We start from the raw sequence: 25,310 nt of genomic DNA on the forward strand, positions 1-25,310 counted from the left end.
AAATGTAGTATTAAATACTGGATATAATATAATAAAATAAAAAGAAATAGTAACATCCAAAGTTGTCAGATATTTATATATTATTTTCTCTGTAAAATTAACCAAATTTATTAATCGATAAATACAATAAACATTCCTCTGTATAGTTATTTATTAGCAGCGAATTAAATGCGACACTGTGCGCTGCGACGACGTACGACGCAATTAGCAGAGAGCTAAAAACAATCGGTAAAAATGTGAAGTCTAGGTGCTGCAGAAGGTGGAAGCGGGACGACCACAAAGAGAGAGCCACTTGTGTGCGACAGCTGCGAGAGAGAACAAGAGCAAAAGCAAAGACAGAAAACAAGAGCCAGAGAGCGCGCGCGCAACGTTGCGAAGTTAATCATAAGCAAGGAGACATGTTCTAGTCATTGTTGTTGCCTGTTACCGTTGAATGCTGTAATGCTTATCAAATGGAGCTCTTGAGTTGAGAGTGAAGAGAAGGGGTGGTCGAGGGGGAAGGATGATATGGAAGACACTCGGAATCGAAACGTCAATTGTGACGTCATGCGCACTTCTTGAGCAAACAAAGTTGTGCAATCAGCAATGTGAATTGTTTTATGATGTGTTTAATTACTTATTTAAACATTTATTGGTGCAAATATGAAATTGGTACAACGCCCACCCCATCCCATGCTTTGGCGTGACGTTTGCAAAAAAATTTCCACAGCGCCGCCTGAATTAATGTAGTGCAATTTTCATAGGCGCTTATCACAAAGACAAAGGCCAAGCAATTTTGTGAAATGTTTTGATTTTAATTAATTTAGTGCATCTCGAACTTTTCCATCGTGCCAACTGCCATAAATTGTCATTTATTTGCCATGACATATTATAAACGATGTGACGATCATCAAATTGACTTTACTACCAACAAAGACGACGACAATAACAACATCACCATCATCATTGTGACGCTGATCATGAGTGTGGGTGCTTTCAATGGGATCCGATTTCATTCTGTCAAGTCTCTGACATTAAGTACGACAAATTGTGGGTATTGAATATTATTAGTTAATTGCGAGTGATTCAAGTGAATAGGTAAGCACTTATGGTTTTGTATTCATATTACATTATCAATAATCGAAAGTTTAAAAACCACAAATCACAGAATACCGCAATCAAGGCCAAGTCCAATTGTTTTGTTATTTAAATATTTTCTACCTAAAATGTCCTTTTTAATTTCCCTACAAGTTCAAATAAAATATCCCAAAGTCAATAATCGAAATGATGCATACTTTTATGAGGTATCATAAAACGCAGCTGGTTTGTGTCTCCGCTGATGTTGACTGTGGCTTGAAATATATAATTTTGAAATGTTTTTTTTTGAAAAGTGTTATATAAAAAACGTGATATACTCAAGTATAGGTAAATTTTAGGGCAGTTGTCGTGACCTTGAATCTAACTAGAAATTTTATTTCGTTCGTGCACGAACTAAGTGCAAAGTCTATGAATTAATTTGGGTATATTTTGCAATGATCAAATATCACAAGTCTAGGAATTGTGTGGCCACAAAGTCCTGCTGCCCATTTGCATATATCGATAAGCAAATCTCACTCAAACACACACATCATTCCAAGCCCACGCTGACATTTCATTATTCAAATTTACATTTGACGTTTTGGCGTGGTTGACGCCCAACATTGTGTAGGGGGCGGGGGGACCATTGTCCTTGAACTTTGAGGCGCAGCATGACAAGGCACTGCGAGTGCTATTTTGCATGCCTAGTTGCGAGTCCTTAGTCCTTAGTCCTCTTAATCCCCTGGGTGGCACATACACATAAGGCATTATAGAGTAAGTTATGATATTGGGCTTGGAGCAGGATGTGAATGACTTGCTGAACGGAACGGGACAATGACAAATGAAAGGCCGGATATTAAGCAGAGGGTCAGTCAATTAAGCAAATTAAACGCCAACTACAAGTACACACAACACACACAGCTATAACAAATATATAAATCGCGGAAGTTTAGCTTCAAATCACATGCAACTCACAGATTTGCGGCTATTTAGCGAAAACAGCTTAATGCGCAAAGATTAGCGAATCTTCGGCTTATCAGCTAGCTGACTAGCTGAGGTTGGGGTAAGCACAGCAAACATATGCTCATTCCCATTTCGATTCTCATGTCGATTCCCATTCCGATTTCCATGCTAATGGCTCTCGAACACAACACGTACCAGATATAACACAACTGCCGTGCCCAAGCTACAAAACCCCAACAACAAATGCAGCCTGAATAAAAAGTTCAAAACAATATATGTATGTGTATGTATATCGAAAGAAGCGTTAAAAGACAATAATAAATAAAGAACAAAAAAAAAAGTAGCTAAAATTGAAATACTGTTCTCGGTGTACGAGTCAGACTGAGCAAATACAAGTATGTTTTTATACAACAATTAAATAAACACAAATGGTAAATGGCAAATGACTATTGGCTATTGGCCATTGGCCATTGGCGAACAGAACACACAAAAGCTCCAACACACGCACTTCAGTGTGTCAATCAATTCGATTTCGATTCGTTTTGTTTTTATTTTCATTTGTGTACTTTTTTAATTCAAACTCAAGTGTTGCCGGCATGAGGCTAAACAAAAACTCCATCCAAATCTAAAAAAAAATAACAAACTAAAAACCCAAAACCACAATTTTTTAATTGCCTGCAATTTCTGGCAGCGCACGCGTCGCGTTGGCAGGAAGTGCCTCAAGATGACGACGCCTCATTTGTCAGAGATCTCAACGTAACGCAACTCAACTCAACTTAACCGATCTCATCTTGATCTCGCCGATTCTTTGTACTCTTCCGAGGTGTATTTATAGCACTTGAAATGTGATTTAACTAGGGTTAACTTTTACATTAAGCTAAAGTTTAGTAAAACATTTATTTGACGATTTGATAGCATGCTCCTCTTAGTTTCTTTAGTTATGCTTTGGTTTATCTTTACGAGAATCTTAAGCTGTAGTCGTATACTTTATTATTTTATGTAAATGTTCTGAAAATTTCATTAGTGTAGCATATTTATCATTAGTTTTATGATGTCTACAGCTTCCCATTAAACAATTTAGGATGCGCAGTCAATTGATCAAGTTTCTTCACCAAAGATGTTCGTGGTTTGAGCACTTGCTATAGGGATATTTTCTAATTGGGAAATATGAGATATACAATTTATTCCCAACATCTTCAGTCACCAAGTTTAGTATTCTATTTAAACGCAAAAATTAGCAAGTATAAGCATTTTTGGTATATACAATAATAACTATGGTATTTAAGATTCTTGAAATTTATCAAACTTATTAAAGAAATATTCTTGTATGGGGAAAAACGTCTACTTACTGGAGGTCTAGTTGCTTTGGCTGACAATCTGGTATATTTTTAACTCTATTGTATATTTTGAATGTAGTACTATATACCAACAACAGCATTTGAAATATTTTTATTATTGTTGTGATATATTAATCTGGTATATTGTGCATTCGATGGTATATTTTCAATGTAGTATTATATCAATATACCTAAAATAGCATTTGGTATGTTTCGTATTATTCTCTGGTATATTAATTTGGTATATTTTGCACTCTATGGTATATTTTGAATGTATCACAATATCAATATACCTAAAATAACACTTCATATAATTAGTAGTATTTTTGTGGTATATTAATTCGGTATATTTTAAATGGAATACCGATTTTATTCAAAATTAGTAGCGAATATCACACAGTCATGTCGCTTTCTTACTTTTTTTCTTATGATCTTCACTTCTTCTTTTCACTTTATTAAAGCAGAGTATTTTCAAGTCGAGCAAACTAAAATTAGCTCCTTCAGATTGCTGTTCTGTAATAATACTTACTCTTCTTACTCTTCGAGTATTAAGATTGGCACTCATTGGCGAGCTGTTCATTGATGGAGCTTGCAAGGCGGATTAATGCGTAGATTATACCAGTTTTGCATAGCAGATTCGAGCGAGATTCAATGGGCAAAAATGTGAGTACATTCCGAACTGGAGTACGACGACGACAACATTGTTGAGGCATTTGGCGAAACGCCCACGCAACGCACTTGAAGGAGAATTTCCCACGATCTGCGTGTGTCAAAATGTTGTCAATGGAGCTTAGAGCAATTGTGTGGCCAACAATAACAAACGGTTCGCCGAAGTCATGGCAAAAACCAAAAGCAAAGATGCGAGAACAAAAAGTAACAAGTAACAAAAAAAAAAAGACTGAAAGCTGATGACAAGCGGCGACTGAATTGTGAATTATTGAGGCGAAAAAGCAGGCGATGGCGCTTACAAAAATTTGCATTAGGCGGGCATTATTAGTACATAAATACAGGGAACAGGTATATATATATATATATATATACATGTATAGTAAGAGATACAGAGACAAGTACAAGCACGGGTAAAGGTTCAAAAACACTCGCAAGATTGATGGATGAATCTGAAGCTACGCTCTGAAGTGTCAAAGCTGCAGCCACAAAACCAGCATTGAGCCGACGACATTGACCTTTATTCGCTCAGGGTGTGCGGGTGTGCGTGTGTGTGCGTGTTTAGGCCAAGTTAACGATCATTTCGGACTGACAACAATTGCACCCCCAAAAGTGAAGTGAACCAATTTTTGGCGCAAATGTTAAATCAAAGTTTTGTTAGTTTGATAATTTCATGGCCCGTTTTGTACTGACTCATGGGCGTTTATTGCTGGCTGTTAGGCTTTTGCCTACACACACACACACAAATTCATTTCGTCTCGTGATTAGCGTCGGCAATAACTGTAAATCATTGCGGCCAACAACATTGCGACTCGATCGCACATCGCGACTGGATTCCATTTGGAGCGGCAAAATTTCTTGCCTGGAAGCTCGGCGGCACTTACAGATACTTTTATTTTATTTGATTTCTTTGCGGGGCTTGAAAGCTCGCAAAGCTGCTTCAATGTCGCCATCGATTGGCGACGCCAGCTCCACATAGTGGGTGGCAGGTGGGTGGATCGAGAGGGGAGGGGGAGTCACATACAGTCAGCGGCAGCTATTGAATGATATTTGAAAAATTGTTTTCATTGTGCGAACAATAAACAGGCCGCAAGTTGGAGTTATTTTGATATACCCTGTACTCTGCAGACACTAAATGGGTATTGCGGTTATGCAGTTAACATAAATGGGTATTGCGGTTATGCAGTTAACATAAATAAGTAAGAGGTGACGTTAAGCTAAGAAGTGCTGTATTATTCTTAAAATATACCAAATTAATATACCGAAGACTATATTTGGTAGATCGATATACTATTAAAATCAGAACATAACCATAAAAGTAATTTTTAATATCATCCATTCTAAAAAAATCATGATAGATGGAGAGAGAAAAGACTAGGTGCACTCTTCTCTAATTTACAGGGTATTGCCTGCTTATAGTTTGTTATAATTCTATCTAATAGTACAGTATTAAAGTATAAATACTGCATATGAAGGAAATATTGAACTTGACAAGGAGCAACAAGCTTGTCTATTACTTTTTATTACTTTTAACATATGCTTTAGTTTAGTTTAGTACGCTTGTTATATTTATAGGGTATCAGGTCAGTATTGCATTTGAAATTGTTGCACTCCTACTTTATTTATGTAAACCAAAAAGGTAATTGAACAAATTATACACAATTTTTGGCCATATTTGCCATAAATACCATGCAAAGTTGTGTATACGAAGGGTATGCTGAATTTGTTAAGTGTTATAAGAAGAATTGAAAATATATGTATATATTATAATAATATATTTTATACTAAAAAAATGCAAAATGGCAAACAGTGATTAAGAAATATATGAAATTATTCTTTGACGTTAAGAGAATCAAAATATTTTGTTAGTTTAACAAAAGAAAATAAAAAAAAAAACCAAATAAGATAGGACAATTCTAAAACCAATTAGCAACTTCTAATGATCGTAGGGTATCTACAATGAATTCTAAAGTTATATAAGCAAAGAAAAAACGAAAGAAAGCTATAAAGTTAATCAAAGTTTAATTTGCTGGGAAATTGGGATACTAAATTTGTAGATTTACGACTGAAGATGAGAATGGAAACCTACCAAAAGATTGCGTCACTGGAATGAGTCGACGGCAAAACTTTGAAGTCTGTACTAGAGATCTAATGAAAGTGATTAAAATTGTATACTATAGAAGAGTGTAGAAGTAATAATAATTTGGCGAAATTGTCCAATTGTTCAATGCGATTAGATAATGTAATGAGATGTTATATTGTAGAATTCTCTGAGCATCTGATTAGTCGAAGCACAATTGCGATTGTTGCGTTGAGCAAAAGTATAAATATTCATATTCACATTTGAATAATTCGTTCGTGGCAGTTTAATGAGCGTCTGTGTGTCTTTAAGCACTTACTGGTAATAATTGCTCAAATCGTTCGGTCGGTTTCTTTAACTTTTGGGTCCGCCCCACTCATAAATAGAAAAATCTGTCTGAGCGCGCATTACTTATGATTGTTTATCAAATAACGAAAAAATGAATGAAATGAATGAAGCAAAAAAAAAACTATGATTGTTTTCGTTGTTGTCTGTCATTTGTTTTGTCAATAAGTTTGCAACTGTTGCTTGGGCCTGAAATAAATATGACAAGGTTCACGAAGAGGTTACGCGCCCTCTCTACAGAGACAGTTCCATCCATTAAGACAAGCAAAAAAAAAGAGGAAAAAAACAGTCTGTAATGTGCAATAATAATCAATATTAAAGCGGAACTGAATCCAAAGCCGAACCTAAACGAGGGGAAATTGCTCGAAAAAGTGAAATATGAAAAGTGATAAGCGCAAATTCTTTCAACCATAACCCATTAGCGACTGGCAAAAACAAAAATAATACTCTAATGTGCTGCATACCTTTTAAATGAACAGCAGTAAAAATAAAAATGAAACTGGAAATGAAAACGAAATTGAAAATATCTGATATGGATGTATTGCCCAGTCTCTGGGTGGAGGTCGTGCTTGGATAACTGTTCCGTAATCAGTCTGGACGGATTAAGTTCTTCACATCGATAAGGTTTTCCCCTTGAGCAAGTTAATCTACCCTGGCCACATGTCGTATTATTTCTGGAGTGCAAAAAATGTAGTCTAGTGACGTTATTAATCAAGGTACATAAGTGCAGATCATGCATACTTACTATATGTGATTGTTTACAGACTTGCTGCACGCAAATTGTTTGACGAAGATTAGACTCGATTAGATCTCCGAACTGTTATAATATTGTGATCATATACTGATACAGACATCATTAAAAGCATGTCTTCAAAATAGAAAATCGGAAGCATTTCTGCAAACTGTTATACTATGTTAATCATATACTGTTATACTGTTATACACTAAGATCATAGGGGATATGACAAGTAAGAAGAATATTACCACACTTAATACAAACTGTTATACTACTGGTATACTGTTATACACTATGATCATAGGGGCTTTTGTAAGAAAGAAGAATATTTCCACACTTAATACACTACTGGTATACTGTTATACCCTATGATCTTAAGCAGTATATCTTGAATTAATAAACGTTACCCGTAAGGAAAATAATGTATTTCCTTGACATGCTAGTTAACATGTTAAAATGAAATTAATAAGTTGGAAAAGTCGGAATCCCATATGAATAATTCAGCAAAAATACTAGGCACACGAAAATGCGTGCTTTACACATTTTTAGAGGGTATACTTGGTATACATGACATTACCAAATAAATAAAAAAGGCAATTCCCAACTAAATAAGTATAAAATTAACGAAGAAACATTTTTCTGCACTCCCGCAAATACTCCCGTTGCAAGCAGAAACTTACAGGGTATGCAACCTGTATGCAGAACCATTATTAAATTTGCTAATTAAGTCATAAGGGCAACCCCGAGCCCAATCCAATCCTTTAACGACAATCAAACTCCACTGAAAACTGAAAGCAAACGGCAAGCCCAAAAAACAAAAACAACAACAGTAACAACAACAACAAAACTCTAACGGCTGCGCTCTGCTGTTGTCGCAGGTTTGGCAGCAAACGTCAACGTCAACTTCGCTGCTGACGCCGCAGTCGCAGTCGGCGCATGGTCGACTGAGAGTATATCAGTTACAGACACAGCGCCAGCAACGTTTATTTGCGCTCGAGCAACGAACGTGGCAGCAAGCAAAAGCAAAAGCATAAAGCAAAGACAAACAGCAAAGCCAAAGGCAACGGCAAAACGCAAAAAGCAAAGACAAGCAAAATCAAGTGCGAATCGAATCGAATCAAAGCGAAGCGAATCGTTTTGAATTAAATCAAATCAAATCGAAATAATAAATCAGAGTTCGTCGAGTGTTAACAATAATAATTTAATTTAAATTTGAATTAAATTTGTGCAAAATTGTTATTGTTATTGTTGATTGTTGTAATCGAGTTACGCGCTTTCGTTTCAAGTCAATTAAGACCCATCTAAAAATAAAATATTGAGGAAAGATCTGCAAAGAAAATACGAGAAGTGGTAATAAATTGTTGTCAAGTGAAATTGACAAAAGTTGGCAAATCATAAATAAAAAAAAAAACTCTTAAATCATTTTTGTGTGTTGGGCGTTTGCGCAATTGCAACTCGTTCAAAACAGGCGCTTTTCAATTTCGAATTTCAATTTCAATTTGAAATTGAATTTCGAATTGAATTTTTATGGTCAAGTGGCAATTGTGCAACGCAGCCAGCAGCCACTTAACCTTAACAATTATTATTACTATTATTTGGCAATAAGACATTTGGCACAATAATTTCATTCAAGTGCGCCAAAAAATATCAAACAACGGTATCAACAACAACCACAACAACAACACGAACGCACTTTTACCACTGCGAAATATAAAACGAAAGCAAAACAACAAAAACACAACTCAACGAACCCACGCGGCGAACGCTAAACTCTAGTGGCAACAACAACAACAACAGCAGAAGCAGCAGCCAAAGACAAAGAGGGAAAAGAAGAAGAAACAGTGCAAAATGGTTGAGAAAACAGGTGAGTTTGAGTGCAAGTGAAGATCGAACACATTATTGAGCAGAGTGAATGGAATGGAGTGCGGTTGAATGAGTTTTGGGGAAATTACAAATGAAGGTTAATGATTTCATGCGCCACGAGTGGGAAATTTTGAATACTCGTAGTTTTAATTGCCGAGTATTCCCCCCTCTATAACAATTACAATTATTTCAATATCTCAATTGTGAAAACATGGATAATCAAAATCCAGCACAATTGAATTCAATAACTTGCTGTTGGCAATCTTCACATTCCATGTTGTTCCTGCATGTTCTATTATGGCAATGAAAAGAAACTCGACTTGTTTGTAAGCAAGCAATAAAATTTGATGAGCAAATAACTCTCACTTGACTTTGTTTACTTTGCTTCTTCATAAAAATATTACTACTATAAAAACTAATGGTATGTGAGAATAGATAAACTTAATGGAACCAGAAACAACTTGGCGCTTTGAAAGCATATTATTTCATTTATTTAATGTTTGATAAAAAAAACATTATTTATATTTAATATATAATTATTATTTTTATTATAAATATATATTTATTTAAGAACTTGTTTATTATTATTTTTATAAAATTTCAGTAATTTTCTTTTAAAAACTTTTATATTATTTTTGTAAAACTTCAGTTACATTCATTTAACAACTTTTATATTGTTATTTTTATAAAACTTCAGCTTAATTCATATTTGATAAAAAAACTGTATTGTAATTTAATTGTATTTTAATTTTTTAAAACAGTTCTTAAATGATAAATAAATTATATTCAACAACTTGTGCAAAAATTCTGAGGAAAAAAAATCTTAAGTAAATATAAGAATGAAATTGTGATAGTAAATAATGAAATATTTATCTAAAGTTGCTTCTATCTACATGAGATAAGAAAATGAAATGAAAAATAATTAAAATATTGATTAAATTTGGACGCCACAATTCTTAGAAAATATAAATACATTATGAATAGAGTTGTATTGTTAGAAAAGAATTTCAAATTAAAACAAAAATTAATAAAAATGTTATATGTTCTATTCTGAAATTTATATGCACAACATTTTAGTGTTCTGCAACAGCGGATACGCTAAATATCAGGCGATCCAATTTATTTAACAATAAAAATGCCGATATAATATTGGACTTTGTTGCACCCAAAAATATATTGCGGCATTTATCTAATCTGATAATTTCCTAATGATCGGATAATAAACACAGAAGTTGTACGACAAACTGTGTTATATAAAATATGAGGCAATTTATCAGTTCGAGGTTCAACATCTGTTTTTAGCCACATTGTCAAGCATAAATTTGACACAGCTGAACAAAAGAAGTTTAAAAATAAACCCAGATTAAAAGAGTTGTATTTTTAAAAAGAATATTGTAAGACTTTCAATTTTTCAATTCTTCGGGAAAAGATTAAAAGAGGTTTATTTTTAAAAGACAATTTTTCAGTTCTTCGAAAGCTTTCTTTATGAAGGGAGTGTTTTTAAAAAACAATTGTCAGGGAAATCTTTTCAGTTCTTCTTCGGGAGCTTTCTTTATGCATTTGCATATAAGAAGTTAACATAACGCTAAGTGTTGTAAGATGCCACATTAATCATTTAACAAAAAGTGTAAAATCATTGGCGCACGTTTAATCAAAACATGCATGCTAAAGATTGCAAATGTTTTTTAATATCTTTCTTTGTGATTGCTGTTGTTGTTGTGGTTGTTGTTGTTGTGGTTGTAGTTTTTTTTGTTGTTTATCAATAACAAGATGATTGCCTTTCAATATTTTCACCGCGTGGCAAACATGACGGCAAATTAACTGCTGACTTTTGTGGCAACAGCTTCAGCTTTAGCTTCAGCTTCCGTGCCAGTTGCTGTTCGATAATTAGATTCGAGAGCTGAAAGTTGCATGACACAACTTCACCTCTTAGAAAGAGAGAGAAAGAGAGATGATGATGACTTCCTCGACGAAAGCGGATCGTAAAAACAATAAAAATGAAATAACAGTTAAGAGCGCAAGTGAATGAACTGAAATGTGCCAGAATCTAGTATCCGACAGCATCTGGCTATTGAGTACACAATAAAGTCTTATGGCCCATTATTTGTCTCCGGCTATTTGCTTTCCAACTGACGTCGAAAATATTTGCCAGGCTAATTAATTTACCCAGCGATTTGCGTAGACTTCTCTAATTAATGTCAGCCCATATTTTCTTTGTTATTATTTACACGCAGTCAATATTTTTATTTAAATTCTCACAAAGTCACAATTTACATGGCTCTGACCTTGGTCATGGAGTTTTTCCGTCTCTGAGTTGTACAATTTTCTTGACTTTGGATAAAAACGTGTCTCTAATTTCACCTGCTCGTGAAATTGTTGGCAATCGGAAGTCGAGACGCGTCGTGGCTTTAAACATTTCTGTTATTGTTGTTGATAATAAAACGCAGAAATTGTGAGTCCCAAGTATTTTGCTTTTAATCGCCAGTTGACAATTGACAGTCATGACATCACGGTGAAATTCGCATTCGCACACAGTACAATTTAATCACAAATAATACTCATTAATCGCATCGTATCAATTCGAGTTGAAGATACTTTTAGGCGCCAGTTCTATTGGGATTGGGAACTGAGATTGGAATTGAAACGGAGATTGAGCTTAAATGTGGAATAGGCGTAACAACGTGTTATTAATGAACACAACTTATAATTAAGTTAATAAGCTGCCGTTCTCTCGAATTTAACAAAAGTTTCATGCTCAAATCTTCCCATGGAAAGTTTTTAATAAACAAACAAAGTCATTATTAGTTGCACACATATGAAAAATAGTATTTCGATAAATAAAATAGTGATTTTTCAACTCTATTGTGATGCAATTGGTATGCGATCGCCGGAAGCAGTTGATCTCTTGATCACTTGGGATAAGTTTAATCCGTAGATAATCGAATTAGGAAAGCTAACGAGCTTATCGAATCAACACAATTAAAAGTTAAGGCAAAAAAATCATAATTAAGAAATTCTGTTGATTAATGGAATAAAAATCTTTTATAGCAGTTTAATAATGAAAACAAATAACTAAAATGAAGTATTTTGTATTTAAAAAATACTAGCTTTATTTCATTAGTTTATTAATACTTACTAAATATGATGAAAAATAATAACTGAAATATATTTTATATATTACAAAAATACCGAACCTCATTTCATTAATTTATTGAAATACTTGCTATATATTAAAGTTTAATGCTAAAAACGTATAACTAAAATACATATTTTATTTTGTTAGAATATTAATCACTCACTATTAAAAAATACTAGCGCTATTTCATTATTTTATTGCATTTTAATAAATATTAAAGTTTAATGATGAAATCTAATAACTAAAATATATTATTTTTTAGGAATATTGATCTCTGAGTATTAAAAAAATACCGAACTTTATTTCATTAATTTATTGCAATACTTGCTCAATATTAAATACAGTTTTATGATGAAAACTAAAACCTAAAATGTAGTATTTTCTAAGAATATTGAGCATTCAGTATTAAATACATACTAACTTTATTTCAATAATTTATTGAAATACTATCTAAATATTAAAGTTTTCAAAAATATTGATTTTGTAAGAATATTGATCTCTCAGTATTAAAAAAATACTAACTTTACTTCTTTAACTTATTTAAATACTTGCTAAATATTAAAGTTTAATGATGAAAACTTGTAAGTAAAATATATTATTTTGTAAAAATATTATTCTCTCAGTATTAAACAAATACTAACTTTAATATCATTAATTTATTGCAATATTTGCCTAAGTATAATAATGTCTATAATTTTTACAGTATTTTTTTTTAAGAATATCGACCTTTAAGTATAGTATACAAAAATATGTTATCTTCATTTCATCAATTTTAAAGTACTTATTATTGACAACATTATTTCATGTGATATATTACTTAACTTCTTCATTTGCAATGTGATACATCTTCAATACTTTTCAATATAAATTACATTTAAAATTCTCTCGATAAAAACAACAATTAAATTGAAAAGTAAGCAATCAAAATTTGAAATATTTGCAGATCTGTAGATTGATCTCGTAATGCGAAAAGATCTTTGAACCGAAAACACCGAAATGCGTGTAAAATGTTGTGAATCAAAGCAGCAAACGATCAGTTAATGTGAATTTAATCATTCGCAAACGATTCGCCAATTTTTTTTAATGCCGCTGCGATCATCCAAATTCACAATAGATACAAAAAATAGTGTCTATTAGGTTATGGGAGTAGAGAGAATTGGCGCTGATTTATCGATTCTGTAATCGAGTCAGCTTAAAAGCATAAATTAGCAGGCCATAAAACACACCTCCCGCATACAAATTGAATGGAGACCAGCGAGTTGACTAATTAATAAATTTATAACGAAATTTATGACCGAGCAAAAAAACAAGTTTCGCAGTTATGAAGAACTGTGATTTGATTCGTTTTGTTTTGTTTATGTTTTGGTTTTGGTTTTGGATGTTTCAATAAAATCATCACCTAAGCGAGTCAAGTGCTGGGAAGAAAATTAAAAAGAGATAGAAATCCAAATAATCGCATTAAATTGATTAATTATTGTCGTGGGATGATGATAAAGATGGAAAAACACGCGCCTTTTGTCTTCAGTTTTTTGGCTTTGTTTCTTTGCGACTTTGCAACTTTGTGACTTTTTGTAATTATGGCCAAGGAAGCGAGACAAAGGCTACTAACAAAAATTGATGTGTGTTGCTCGAAAGCGAAAAAGCGAAAACCAAACATATGCTCGCATATGAGGTGAATATACGTAAATTAGCCAAGTTATGTACGATTCGCGTGTTTGCAGCTCATAAATGAGTCGCTTGTTCTTTGAACTTATTCAGCATTCGCCATTTGCCATTTAGCATTTTGCTATTTTGCCATTTGGCATAATCAAGTTGGCAGCAGGAACAGCAGCTATCAGAGCTGTCAGTGACATTGCTCATACGCAGCGTGGTGCGTTCATCATTCAATGCCACGCCCACTCACTCATCGCTAGTGATTTCTTAAGGCAGGATTCAGGTGTGTCACACAGCCAAGCCTTTGACTGCTGGTGTGGCACGTGTGTGGCATGCCGCGCCTTCTGGTCAAGGCTGCCACAACGAAACTTGCTGCACCTTGCCACTGACACAACATCCTTTTTGCCATGTTCAGGATGTGCCCCAAAAACGGAAGTCGACTGCAAACTGCAGCGCACATAAATTTCTCAGCCATTTTTCGAGCACATCGCGTGACCCCAAAAAAACAAAAGTCGAGGTCAAGTCTGTGATAATTGTGGCAAACATATTAAAGTAACTCAACTCATCTGAGCAGACAACTCACACATTCACCCATTCACCCACTCACACACTCGTGAAAAGTATTCACTAGCATTCTGTCTGGCCTCGTCATTCGCTTTTATCTTATCAGTCTGCACACATTTCTAATACTCGTAAATTGCTCGACGCTCGTCGGAGCACATAAAAGGCGGACACCGAAGATCGTATCTGAGGCACTCACTGAACAATGCGAGTACCGCAATATGAATGCCACTGAGTGTGAACAGCCATGCCCACTTTCGAGGGCGCAACTTGACAAGTTCAAGTTGACGGTTCTCCACATGAAATTTCCCCAATTTCTTGAGGAAGTCACATAAATTTGCAAATAATAGTTACTAATAAAAATTAAATAGAAAAACAATAGTCAACTAGTTTATTTTTAGTAAGGAAATAAATTAGAATTTCATTAGTCAACTAATATAACTACTTTTAGTTTAAGAATTTAAAAAAAGAACTTATGAAATACATGAAATAATTCATTCAATGAACAACAGAAAATTTCAATTGTAAATTCTAAATATAAAAAAAGAAATAAATCATAATTACATTATCAATTTTTATTATTAGTAAATAAAAAACTTATAATTAAATTACTCAACTAATATAACTACTTTTAGTTTGACAATTAATAAAAATAAAAATTATGAAATACATGAAATAATTCATTCAATGAACGACATAAAATTTCAGTTGTAAATTACAAATATAAATATAAAATATAATTTCAGCAATTTTGATGAAAAATTTATAAAAAGTATGTCGTAATAATTGTGAAAAACCTCTCAATTTAGTGATTATATAGCATCTTAAATAAATTACGAAGAAAAATTATTACTGCAGCTAAAATTATTTCATTTATAAACTTCAGCCGGAAATAGCACAAAAATGCTGTAATCAATAAACAATTGAAACCATTCAGATTGAAAATAAAACAATATTTATTTCTTTAATTTTAAATGGTTTTCCATCAGTGTCAGTAAATCATCAAATTAAATTTCTCAAATTTTAAATAGAAAAATCATTGTCAGTAAAAGATTATATTAAATTTGTATGAACTTTTAAGTAAAATATAACCGCAAAATAGAACAGCGCAAAGTACATTTAAAATTTAGTTTTTCGATTCTAATAATATTTGAAGTAAATCAATAAATTACTGAGAATAATTTTTGCAGCAAATAAATATATTAATATATATTAAATACTAAGCTGCATTGGAATAGAAAATAGCAACGCACATAAGGTTTTAAAATATAATATTTTATTTAAACATTTTTTTCCGTATTCCTATTCTATTGTATAATATTTGATTTAAATTGTACTTTTTCTTATATGTTACTTAAATCATATTCATATTCCAATTTTAATTCAAACAACAAATGTGCACAATATATAAGAAATCATTCTTATTGTAAATAAGAAACAATCACCAATTCCCATAATTTATTTTGTGAGATTAATTTACAATTTCTTTTCTTTAAAAATTCTTTTATAAAAAAATATCATTTCACGATTTCCCTACTGCTTTAGCAACTCTCGCTAGGTTTTCTTAAAGTTTCCTGAAAATTTCCCGAGTAGCTTAAAGATTTACCGCTAGTCAAAGCGGCCAAGAATCAGAGGCAAAACAAACCCATTGATGGCACTCAGATGATAGCGAAAGTAGCTTGCATAAGTTGGAGTTCGAGTTCGAGAGTGAGTGTGAGAGTGAGTGTGAGTGTGAGTGTGAGTGTGAGTATTTGCATGAGTACTCGACCTTGACATTAGAACTGAATTGTACGAGCTGTGTGTAGTGTGTTTGTTAGTAATTCAACATATGTATTTTATTTATAAACAACAACTGAAACGACATCAACAGCAGAAGCAACGGCAGAAGCAGCAGCAGCGAAAGATTATAATCTTTGCAAGCCAAATGCGGAAGAGTTCAGTGCAGAGTCCGGAGGCAAAAAGCGAGCTCGAAACTGTGCTTCTACCTGTTTTGCATAAAAATTTCGCGAGTACTCGCCGTTTCGAGTGTGACATTCATTTGCGCATTATTCGCGCATCGCTCGTTATTCACGCCAACTCGCAAATGGGTTAACTACTATTGCCTGTTAGCTGGCTGTTTGAATGTGTTTTGTTCTTGGCTGTGCCACTTTCCTCGCTCCAGAATTCCGTTAAGCGTTGAAGGCGGATCGCATTACACATGGCACTGGAATATCAACCAACTGCTGCTAGGTGGCGTCTTTCTGCTGCCTGGCATCTCCTTATACATGCCACTGGAATGTCACCCAACTGCCGATAGGTGGCGTCTTTCCTCCGACTGTCATCTCATTACACATGCCATTGGAATGTCAACTAACGGCCGCTAGGTGGCGTCTTTCTGCTGCCTGACATCTCTCAATTAAAAATCAATGTTATTTGTATTTGATAACAGGTTGTTTTCGAGTACTCATCGTTGTATTCGCTGTACTCGGATGCGCACTCACTAATTAATTTCTATTGAACGCTTGTCTTTGGCCTCGACTCGATTCGACTTGAATCGATTCGACTCGTGCTGCGATTAAATGGTTCGGAAAAGAAAGCCTTTAATTTGTTAATTGATTCAATTAGATGCCATTAAAACAATACTCTTTAATTTATTTGCGCAGATTTCGTGTGTTTCCATCAGATACACGATTCGAGACATTTGTAGCCTTGCTCGATGTTATTTATATTTATACAATATATTTTCGTTTGTTTTTATTTATCTCTTGTCTGTTTTCTGTTTGTTTGTTGAGGGGGCTTTTAAGTCCATTCAATGTCTTGTCGTCACGCCCTCACAAGCAAAAATAATAATCATAATAATAACAATAATCGCCTTTCATTTGTTGCTGACTTTTTGTGTGTTTATGTGTAAATTTGATTTGATTGTTTCGCTGGCAACAATTATTAATGTGCCCAAAACAATCGCAATCGCAATTCATTTGTTTGCCTTTTGGCCATTTTCTTAGACCCATTTTCAAGCTCAAGATCAGTGATACTCATCTACAACTCTAGTCCAAGGATGTCGAATAAATATATTGTAGAAACAATAATAATAATAAATTTCATCTGCACACGGCACGCCCTGACATTGAAGAATGTTGAAGCGAATCCATCCATTCATCCATTTTGGCATCCATGACACCGTGACATCCAAACAAGCGAGTACTCGTGAATAAGTGGGGCCATAAACCTAGAGAAATTCGCTGAGTAATTTACGGGTTGATTATGCTCTGGCCACCAGATTGATAAGATTCGTCCAAATCCACAGAAGTGGACTTCTGATTTCTGATTTTTGCTACTCAACTTTGTGCGACTTGTGACTTAGCTGATAAGCCAACTCTAACTGTTGGCCAAATTGTTGCTATCTTTACGAGCTTTATCCGAGCAGTAGCCAGCCACAAGTTTAATGCCATAAAAACTCACACACTACTATTTATATTTGCACTGCGAGCAACTGAATAAATGCTGCTTATGGTAAACAGCAGCTTGTGAGCTTATTTCTGTTCCTATTCCTATTCCTAATTCCAATTCGCCAGTTTAGCTCGTTAAATAAAAGAGAATCTTATCTGGATTTCACTTGCCTTACACTCTTGACTCTCCAGCTACTCTCCATCTCCATAGCCATTTTTGCTGCCATTTCGACTCAGTCTCAATCTAATTTTCACTTGGAGAGCAAGCAAGAGCCGAGAGCTATTCCAGGTAAATAATTTTGGATTGGCTTGAAAGCAAGCGATGACAGCTGAAAAAGTTTCAATTGAAAAGTGTTTAATTTAATTATCAAATTTGTGGTAACAGCTGTGAAATAATTTAATGTGAAATAATAGAACATCAAAATAATAATCATGCAGCTACTTTCATTTCTTAATAATTAAATGATGTCTGACAAATTTCATTGTTTTACATTCTATTCTCCACCTTAAGATATAAACTTATATAGTTAACCAATAGTTTTATACTTATAATATACAAAATAATACAAAATTAAAAAACGTGCTTTAGTTTCTTACTTAATTAAAATGAAGTTTGACACATTACTTTATTTGCTTCCCATATCTTACGATATACTTATTGTGTTTACTTCATGTTTAATATTAAAACTTAACTTGTTAACAAATTTACTTATATTGATCAGTTGTCATTTTCTTCTAATACAAATAGCGACACTTCATAAACTTCATATAATATTTTGTGCTTTACATTTTCTTTTTTTATATTCTGTTCACTGCACACGTTTAAGTATCTAACAGATACTTTTGCATTGAATGTGACGAGCACGTGCTAATACTTTCTAATCTGAGGAATTCCATAGATATATTTTTGATTTATTGGCCACGCTTCCAGAAAGAAATGTTTAAATGTGGAACAAATACTTTTTAAGCTGACATGAGCTATTATATGTGGAATCTATTTTAGTATCTTATGTATAAAGACAGCTAATATCTTTAAATAACTTGCTTTCTTTTGTATTTATTTATTATATTAAATTAAGTATTAAACACTTTACTTAATTTTAGAGAAAAGAGAGTACTGACTGCTAGGTCTTTGACTCAACTGTTTCTTTTTTATCATGCAATAAGTCAGGGATTATATTAAGGTCTAGGCTAAGCTAAGCTAGGATTATTGTAGTAGAGTGATTTGAAGTTTGACAATTTCTCAAATCAATAGAGATAACTTTTAACTTCTGCATTCTTCCACTTCAACAAGTATTATTTATGTTACTTTGAGTTCATGCCTTGATCTTTCAGAGTCGCACGCTTGCGAGCATAGTTCAGTCAGTCAGCAAATAGATGTCGAGTTAGAGTATTGAAGTTTCACTTGTGTTTGCTTATCAAACATAAATATCTACACAAGTATGAATACGAGTACGAATACGAGTCTGAGTATGTGTTTAGTGTGTTACCCCATTCCCATTTGGCCATTGGCAAGGTGAAACCCATCAATTATACTCGCACCCGTAACCCGTGAGTCAGTCTGTCGGAGTCAAAGTCGGTTCGGGCTAATAGCTTATGGAATCTATGTATATGGCATCAAGTATAAAGTACTATAAGTATATTGTACAATTTGAACGAGCCTAAGCCAGTTGGCAAATAGTTTTATTTGCTCTTAAAATAGAACTAGTGGCTGGCTGTTCATAGCGACTAATTCAAGTGCTAATCAAAAAGGGAAATATTTATATTTGTTTACGACTTTGTGTGTGTGACAAGGGCGAAGTTAACACCTCGTTTGAGTCAAGACCGTTGCCATAAATCATTTGAATTTTCAATAAAAATTTAAGCAGTTGCAATTTCAATTGCCCATTTCCAGATGACACTGCATTTCAAGTTGAAAGCCACAGCCAAGAAAAGCTAATGCTTAGCTGGTTTCATTGAACTTGAATTGCGAATTACGAATTGCGAGTTGCGATTTGCCTCGAGTCGAATGATTAATATACTCGTAGTTGTTGACCGTTATGGATAGAGCGTATTAATGATGAGCAGCATTGCAATTATTGCTTGATTGATAGATTGATTGATTGCCGGCTGGCTGGCTAGACTGATTGATTGATTGTCGCACACATTAGCATCGCTTGTTGCAATCACCCATTCAATGTAATTACAGGCTTGACATTTTACAGCCTTCATTCACCTGTTGCTGCTGTTGCTGCTGTTATTGTTATTGCTGCCACAACTGCAACCTGCAACCAACTACTGGTTGCAAGCACAGCTTGCAGCATTTGCATAAACAAATTGAGCGCACAATGCGTTAAACAAATGTCCAATGCAAATAAACCATAAATTTTGGCTTATGCTAATTGCCTTTGCCGTTTGCTGTTTGCCGTTTGTCGCTTTCGGTCTCAGTTTTTCAATCGCAGTCGGTGCGCGGATGTTGTCAACAAGTTGATCTCGTTTCGTCGAGATTTATTTATGATTATTTCATTTTCAATTCGAAATCTTTCAATCTCTACCATCATCTGTGGGTGTTGCCATCAGACGCAAGACTTTGGCATAAAAGAACGCTGACATTTGTGGGTCGCCTTTGATCTGTCAAATTGTTTGCGATTTGATGAATTTCAATTAAATTGTAAATTTGGAATTTATTGGCTGAAAGCATTGTATCTGTTCTTTAAATTCCAATCGCTTAGCATAGTTTAAAGTCTAAGGAAATACCTTAACTTGTTCGAAACATTAAAAGTGTAGTGTTTAATAATAACAATCGCAGAGATTAAAGTATAATGTGAAACACTTGCTACACAATCTGATAAGATTAAAAGTGTAGCAAATAATTCTAATAGAATAGTAATTCTAATCTAATAATCCACAATTTCTATAACATACATTTTCTATCTTAACATTTTGAGCTCATTAACAGCTCAAGGTTAATGAATTGTTTAAAACTGTTATTAGATTTAGATGTGGAGAGTATTACTTTTAGAGATAATGAATAAACAATCAGAGTAAAAGGGTTTAATAATTTTGTGCTGGCCATAAGGCCGCTTCGGCGATCGTTTTATATCTACTACCCATAGAGTAGAAGAGATTTATAGAAATTTGTTGGTAGAAGTTATTAAATAAATATTTTTGTATGGGCAAAAACGCCTACTTGCTTGTGATCTTAGTTGCTTTGGCTGACAATCTGGTATATTTTGCAGTCTTTGGTATATTTTGAATGTAGTACTATATCAATATACTTTTGGTATATTTTTAGTATTTATACGGTAAATTAACATGGTAATTTGGTAGCTTTCTTACTTGTTTTGGATTGATTTAAATTCCTTTGGTTGACAATCTGGTATGTTTTATGCTCTATGGTATATTTTGAATGTAGTATGTCAATATACCAAATATATTTTATTTTTTTGGAATAATACCACAATGTTTTGCATAAGTAGCCAGCATCTTACAGTTGAAGACGCTCGACTGTAGCTTTCTTACTTGTTTTGGATTGATTTTAATTTCTTTGATAGGCAATTTAGTATTTTTTGTATATTTTGAATGTAGTATGTTAATATACCGAATATAGCATTCGGCATATTCATATAGTTTTTATTTTTTTAGAATAATAACACACTGTTTAGCATTTTTTTAACAGAGATAACAAGCATCTCACAGTGGAGCACCCTCGAATTTAATCTTCTTACTTGTCTCTTAATATATTATAACAAATTTAATAAAGATTTGTTTTGCTTTTCAATAACATGACAGAAGCAATTAGTTCTTCACTTTTCTTGCAATTTATTATTGTACTACCCTCAATCGATTAATTTGTTAATAGCTTTATTATGACTTTTGCGAAATTCTTTATCTCTAGCTATTAGCTACTGAGTAAAGTTGAACTTTCTCGGTAGCTATTTCTCAGCTATGAACAATTTGTGTTGCGATAATATATGCCGAGATTGTTTATACTTTGTCAAGCGTTTCAAGTGTAAATTGTTCGAAATGTGTGTTTTATCGCAATGATTGACTTTGATTGATTATTTTATTCGTGCTCGTGCAAATAACTCTACTATAAATAGTAAGTAGTACAGTAGTCGCAGTCTTTTGAAGAATTCACTGGATGCCGCTGCCTATCATAAGCTCCCGCATATAGAATTTTTCCTCTCAATTTCCTGACGATTTTCAACAACACATCAATCAAATCAAGTCAAGTCGCATGCTGAGCACGATTGAATGCATTTTGTTTGGTGTGGCGATTGCACAACGACGATTGTAACACGATATGTGTTCTCTGTGTATGCCCAATGAATATGAATCCGAATGAAATGCTAGTCAAGCGGTTGTTGTTGTTGGCAATTGTTTTACGACTGTGTAGAGTTAACTGTTATTTCTGGTTAAACTCTTTGCACCAAGCCAAATAACTGGCGCTATGTTTCACTCACAGTCACAGTCACAGTCTGTGTCTCTCCCTCTTATCAACGTATCATGGGACTGTGGCCAAAATGACAACAATGTCGTCAAGTGGAGGCGTGAGCAACATGCAAGATAATTGGCGTATTAAGTGAAGTATGCCCACCTCACTGATAACGTGGCTTATCAGCAACCAACCACCCAGGGGCGAGAGACAACGCGGGGGCAACTTTGGGGAGCACTTTTGATGCGTTGACACGCTGCCATTCACAACGGCACTTCGGTATCTATTTACAACCGGATTACAAGCAGCTTTATGACCCATTTTACGACCGTCTGCTCAGCAAATCCTTTTCTAAGAACCCCAAAAAAGTCAAGAGACTTTGGAGTGAGGCGGCGACAATACTCGTAAATATTCCAGTTACAAGTGGCTATTATTGACAACGTCACTTTTAAGCAATAGTCTGGAATATAATGCAATACTTAAGAGTGCTTTTGTTATTAAAATACTCTGCGGTCACACGTGTATGTAAGAATAGAATGCATTTATTATCAACTTGTCAGCAGAATTTTAGATATGCAAGACTAAATGCAAAGAACTTTAATTTCCATTAGTAACACAGAGTTATCAGAGGTAATTTTAGTAGCTTTTATTTACTAGTGTAAACTATAAAAGTGTACCCATAAGTAAGGTTAGTATTACTGGAATAGAAAATACTTTGATACTTAGCTTACATTTCTTAATAAAACCAACTAGTTATAATGCCACTGTCGAGTGTGGTCGACTGTGAGATACTCACAACTCCACTCTCAATAAAGGCAAAAAACTGCAGAATTATCATTTAATATACTAAATAAATTAATAAGATTATATTTCAAATTTATTCTACCAAAAAGTATATTTGATAAAATATACCAAATTAATATACAGAAAAGTATATTTGGTAAAATATGCCTAATTAATATACCCAAAAGTATATTTGATAAAATATACCGAATTAATATACAGAAAAGTATATTTGGTAAAATAGGACCAATTAATATACCGAACAGTATATTTCGTAAAATAGACTGCATTGGTTTACTTAACAGTATATTTGGTGAAATATACCAAATTAATATACTGAAAAGTATATTTGGTATATTCAATTAACAAGTCTAGTCAATAAAAAGTAATGCTCTTTCTCTTAATAGTCTCTAAGATTTAGTTCATGTGGACAGACGAATAAGCCTATATCTTCTCGGCTGTTGACGCTCATCAAGAATATATAAAATTTATGGCGTCGAAGATGCCTCTTTCTGCCTTTATCATGCAAGAAATACCAATCAAGATAGAAATTCTAACATCAATCTAAATTATTCAATTTTCAAATTCGAGATTATAATCTTGTTTGAAGAATGAAAAATTCTCAAAGCAACCATTGTGCCTTTTATAGGATATAAAGACTTGTGCATTTGGTTTAAAAGAAAGTCATAAATAGCGCTAATTGAAATGTGTGTGTTCGAGTAAAACGGCACTTGGAATAATTGAGATATTTATGCCAAAACACGTCGGGGAATTAGCTAAACAATTAGCACTTCCAAGGCAGCTAATAAATCAATAATATTATTGCTCATTATTGAATTGAGAGAGTTAAGAGATACCTTCAATATTTGATTTATTCGCTTGTTTAATATAGATTCAAATAAACGTTTGCATTATTAATACAAATAATCGCTGGTATTGAGGGGATTGCAAATGAGGCGCTAATATTACGACAGCATTAACGTTATTATTTGTTTAAACAAATTAATTAACACCCGCTTTGTTTTTTTGCATTCAGCTAAGGTAAACAGCAAAAAACAGCCACAACAAATTGCCGCTAACTAAACAAATTGTAGGAGGAAGCGAAGAGTGCAGAGTGCGAGTGCGATTAAACAAATTAATTAATCAAACAATGTGAAATTGCGAACGCGAATGCAAATGCAATTACGAATACGAATACGAGTTCATCAACAGCTCATGAGATTTTGCAAGTTTATTACTTTAACTAGACTATGCGAATTTGACTAGAGATTAAAGAATGTTGTGCAATAATTATCTGCAAACAAAGTGTAAATAATGTAATTGTACAACAAATATAAAAATTATGGCTTCTACTGTGTAACTTTCGCACCTTTTGGATTTTATACCCTAATTAGATAGTTTATGAATATGGTAGTTGGTAGTTAGATAAGCTCGTTAGTCGGTTGTTTTTTATACCCGTAACCCATAGAGTAGAAGGGAAGCTTTTAGCGGGAGAAGGAGGCATCTCCGACCTCATATAGACGATATAGACATGGCCGTCTGTCCTTCTGTCTGTCCGTCCGTCAGATAGAGCAATATCAATAGACATCACTTGTTGTACGCAATATTTCCTTGTTTCCCTCTTTCGACCTAGGAAATCGAAAAAATTAAAAACAAAACCAAATTTTTAAGTTAGAGAAGCGTCTTTTTGGTACATACAATAATAACTGCAATATTTGATTGCGATCAGATGAAAATTGAACAATTTACTTAAAAAATACTTTATGTTAAAAAACGCCTACTGAAATTCGGTCTTATTTGCTTTGACTGAAAATTTAGCATATTTAGTTCTCTATGGTATATTTTGAAAGTAGTGCTATATAAATATACCAAATAAAGCAGATGGTATTTTTAGTATTTTTACTGTATATTTTTAGTATATGTGTAGAATATGGTTTTATTAGAGATGGGTAGCGGGTGTCGCAAAGTCGAGCAGACCCGACTGTAGATTTCTTACTTCTTCTTTTTAAAATTATGCATATTTTCGAGAGATTTATTTTGAAATAAATTTCAGTTTATAAATATTGTCGCTAATTTTCTAATAAAACTATTTCAACGAAATTTGTTAAGCAATTTAAGTAATATTTCAAGATTATATTGTCTGAAACTTTAATTAAGTTTATGAGTGTTAAAATATACCAAAATTCTTATAAGATATGTACTATATTATGCATTAGCTTTTAGTTGTCCAAAAACTTCATGTCAACTATTTCAATTGATAGTTAACAGCACTAAATATAGATTGAA

General features: G+C 33.5%; 1 protein-coding gene across 4 annotated transcripts in view; it reads left to right on the plus strand.

Annotated features, from left to right (window-relative positions):
* Positions 1-8,167: 8,167 nt before the first annotated feature.
* The window catches only part of LOC117566957 (aquaporin), a 31,426-nt gene continuing 14,283 nt past the window's right edge, over positions 8,168-25,310 (plus strand). The window contains exons 1-2 of one of the 4 annotated variants that reach the window (XM_034246601.2): positions 8,168-8,533; positions 8,790-9,047. In XM_034246601.2, the coding sequence (XP_034102492.1) occupies positions 9,032-9,047 (16 nt within the window). In that variant the 5' untranslated portion in view covers positions 8,168-8,533; positions 8,790-9,031. Of the gene's footprint in view, positions 9,048-18,064; positions 18,114-25,310 lie in introns of those variants that run through there. The other 3 variants (XM_034246602.2, XM_034246600.2, XM_034246603.2) reach the window with 3 other exon arrangements.

Source organism: Drosophila albomicans, chromosome 3 (assembly GCF_009650485.2).
Source record: "Drosophila albomicans strain 15112-1751.03 chromosome 3, ASM965048v2, whole genome shotgun sequence".
NCBI classification, from domain to species: Eukaryota; Metazoa; Arthropoda; class Insecta; order Diptera; family Drosophilidae; genus Drosophila; species Drosophila albomicans.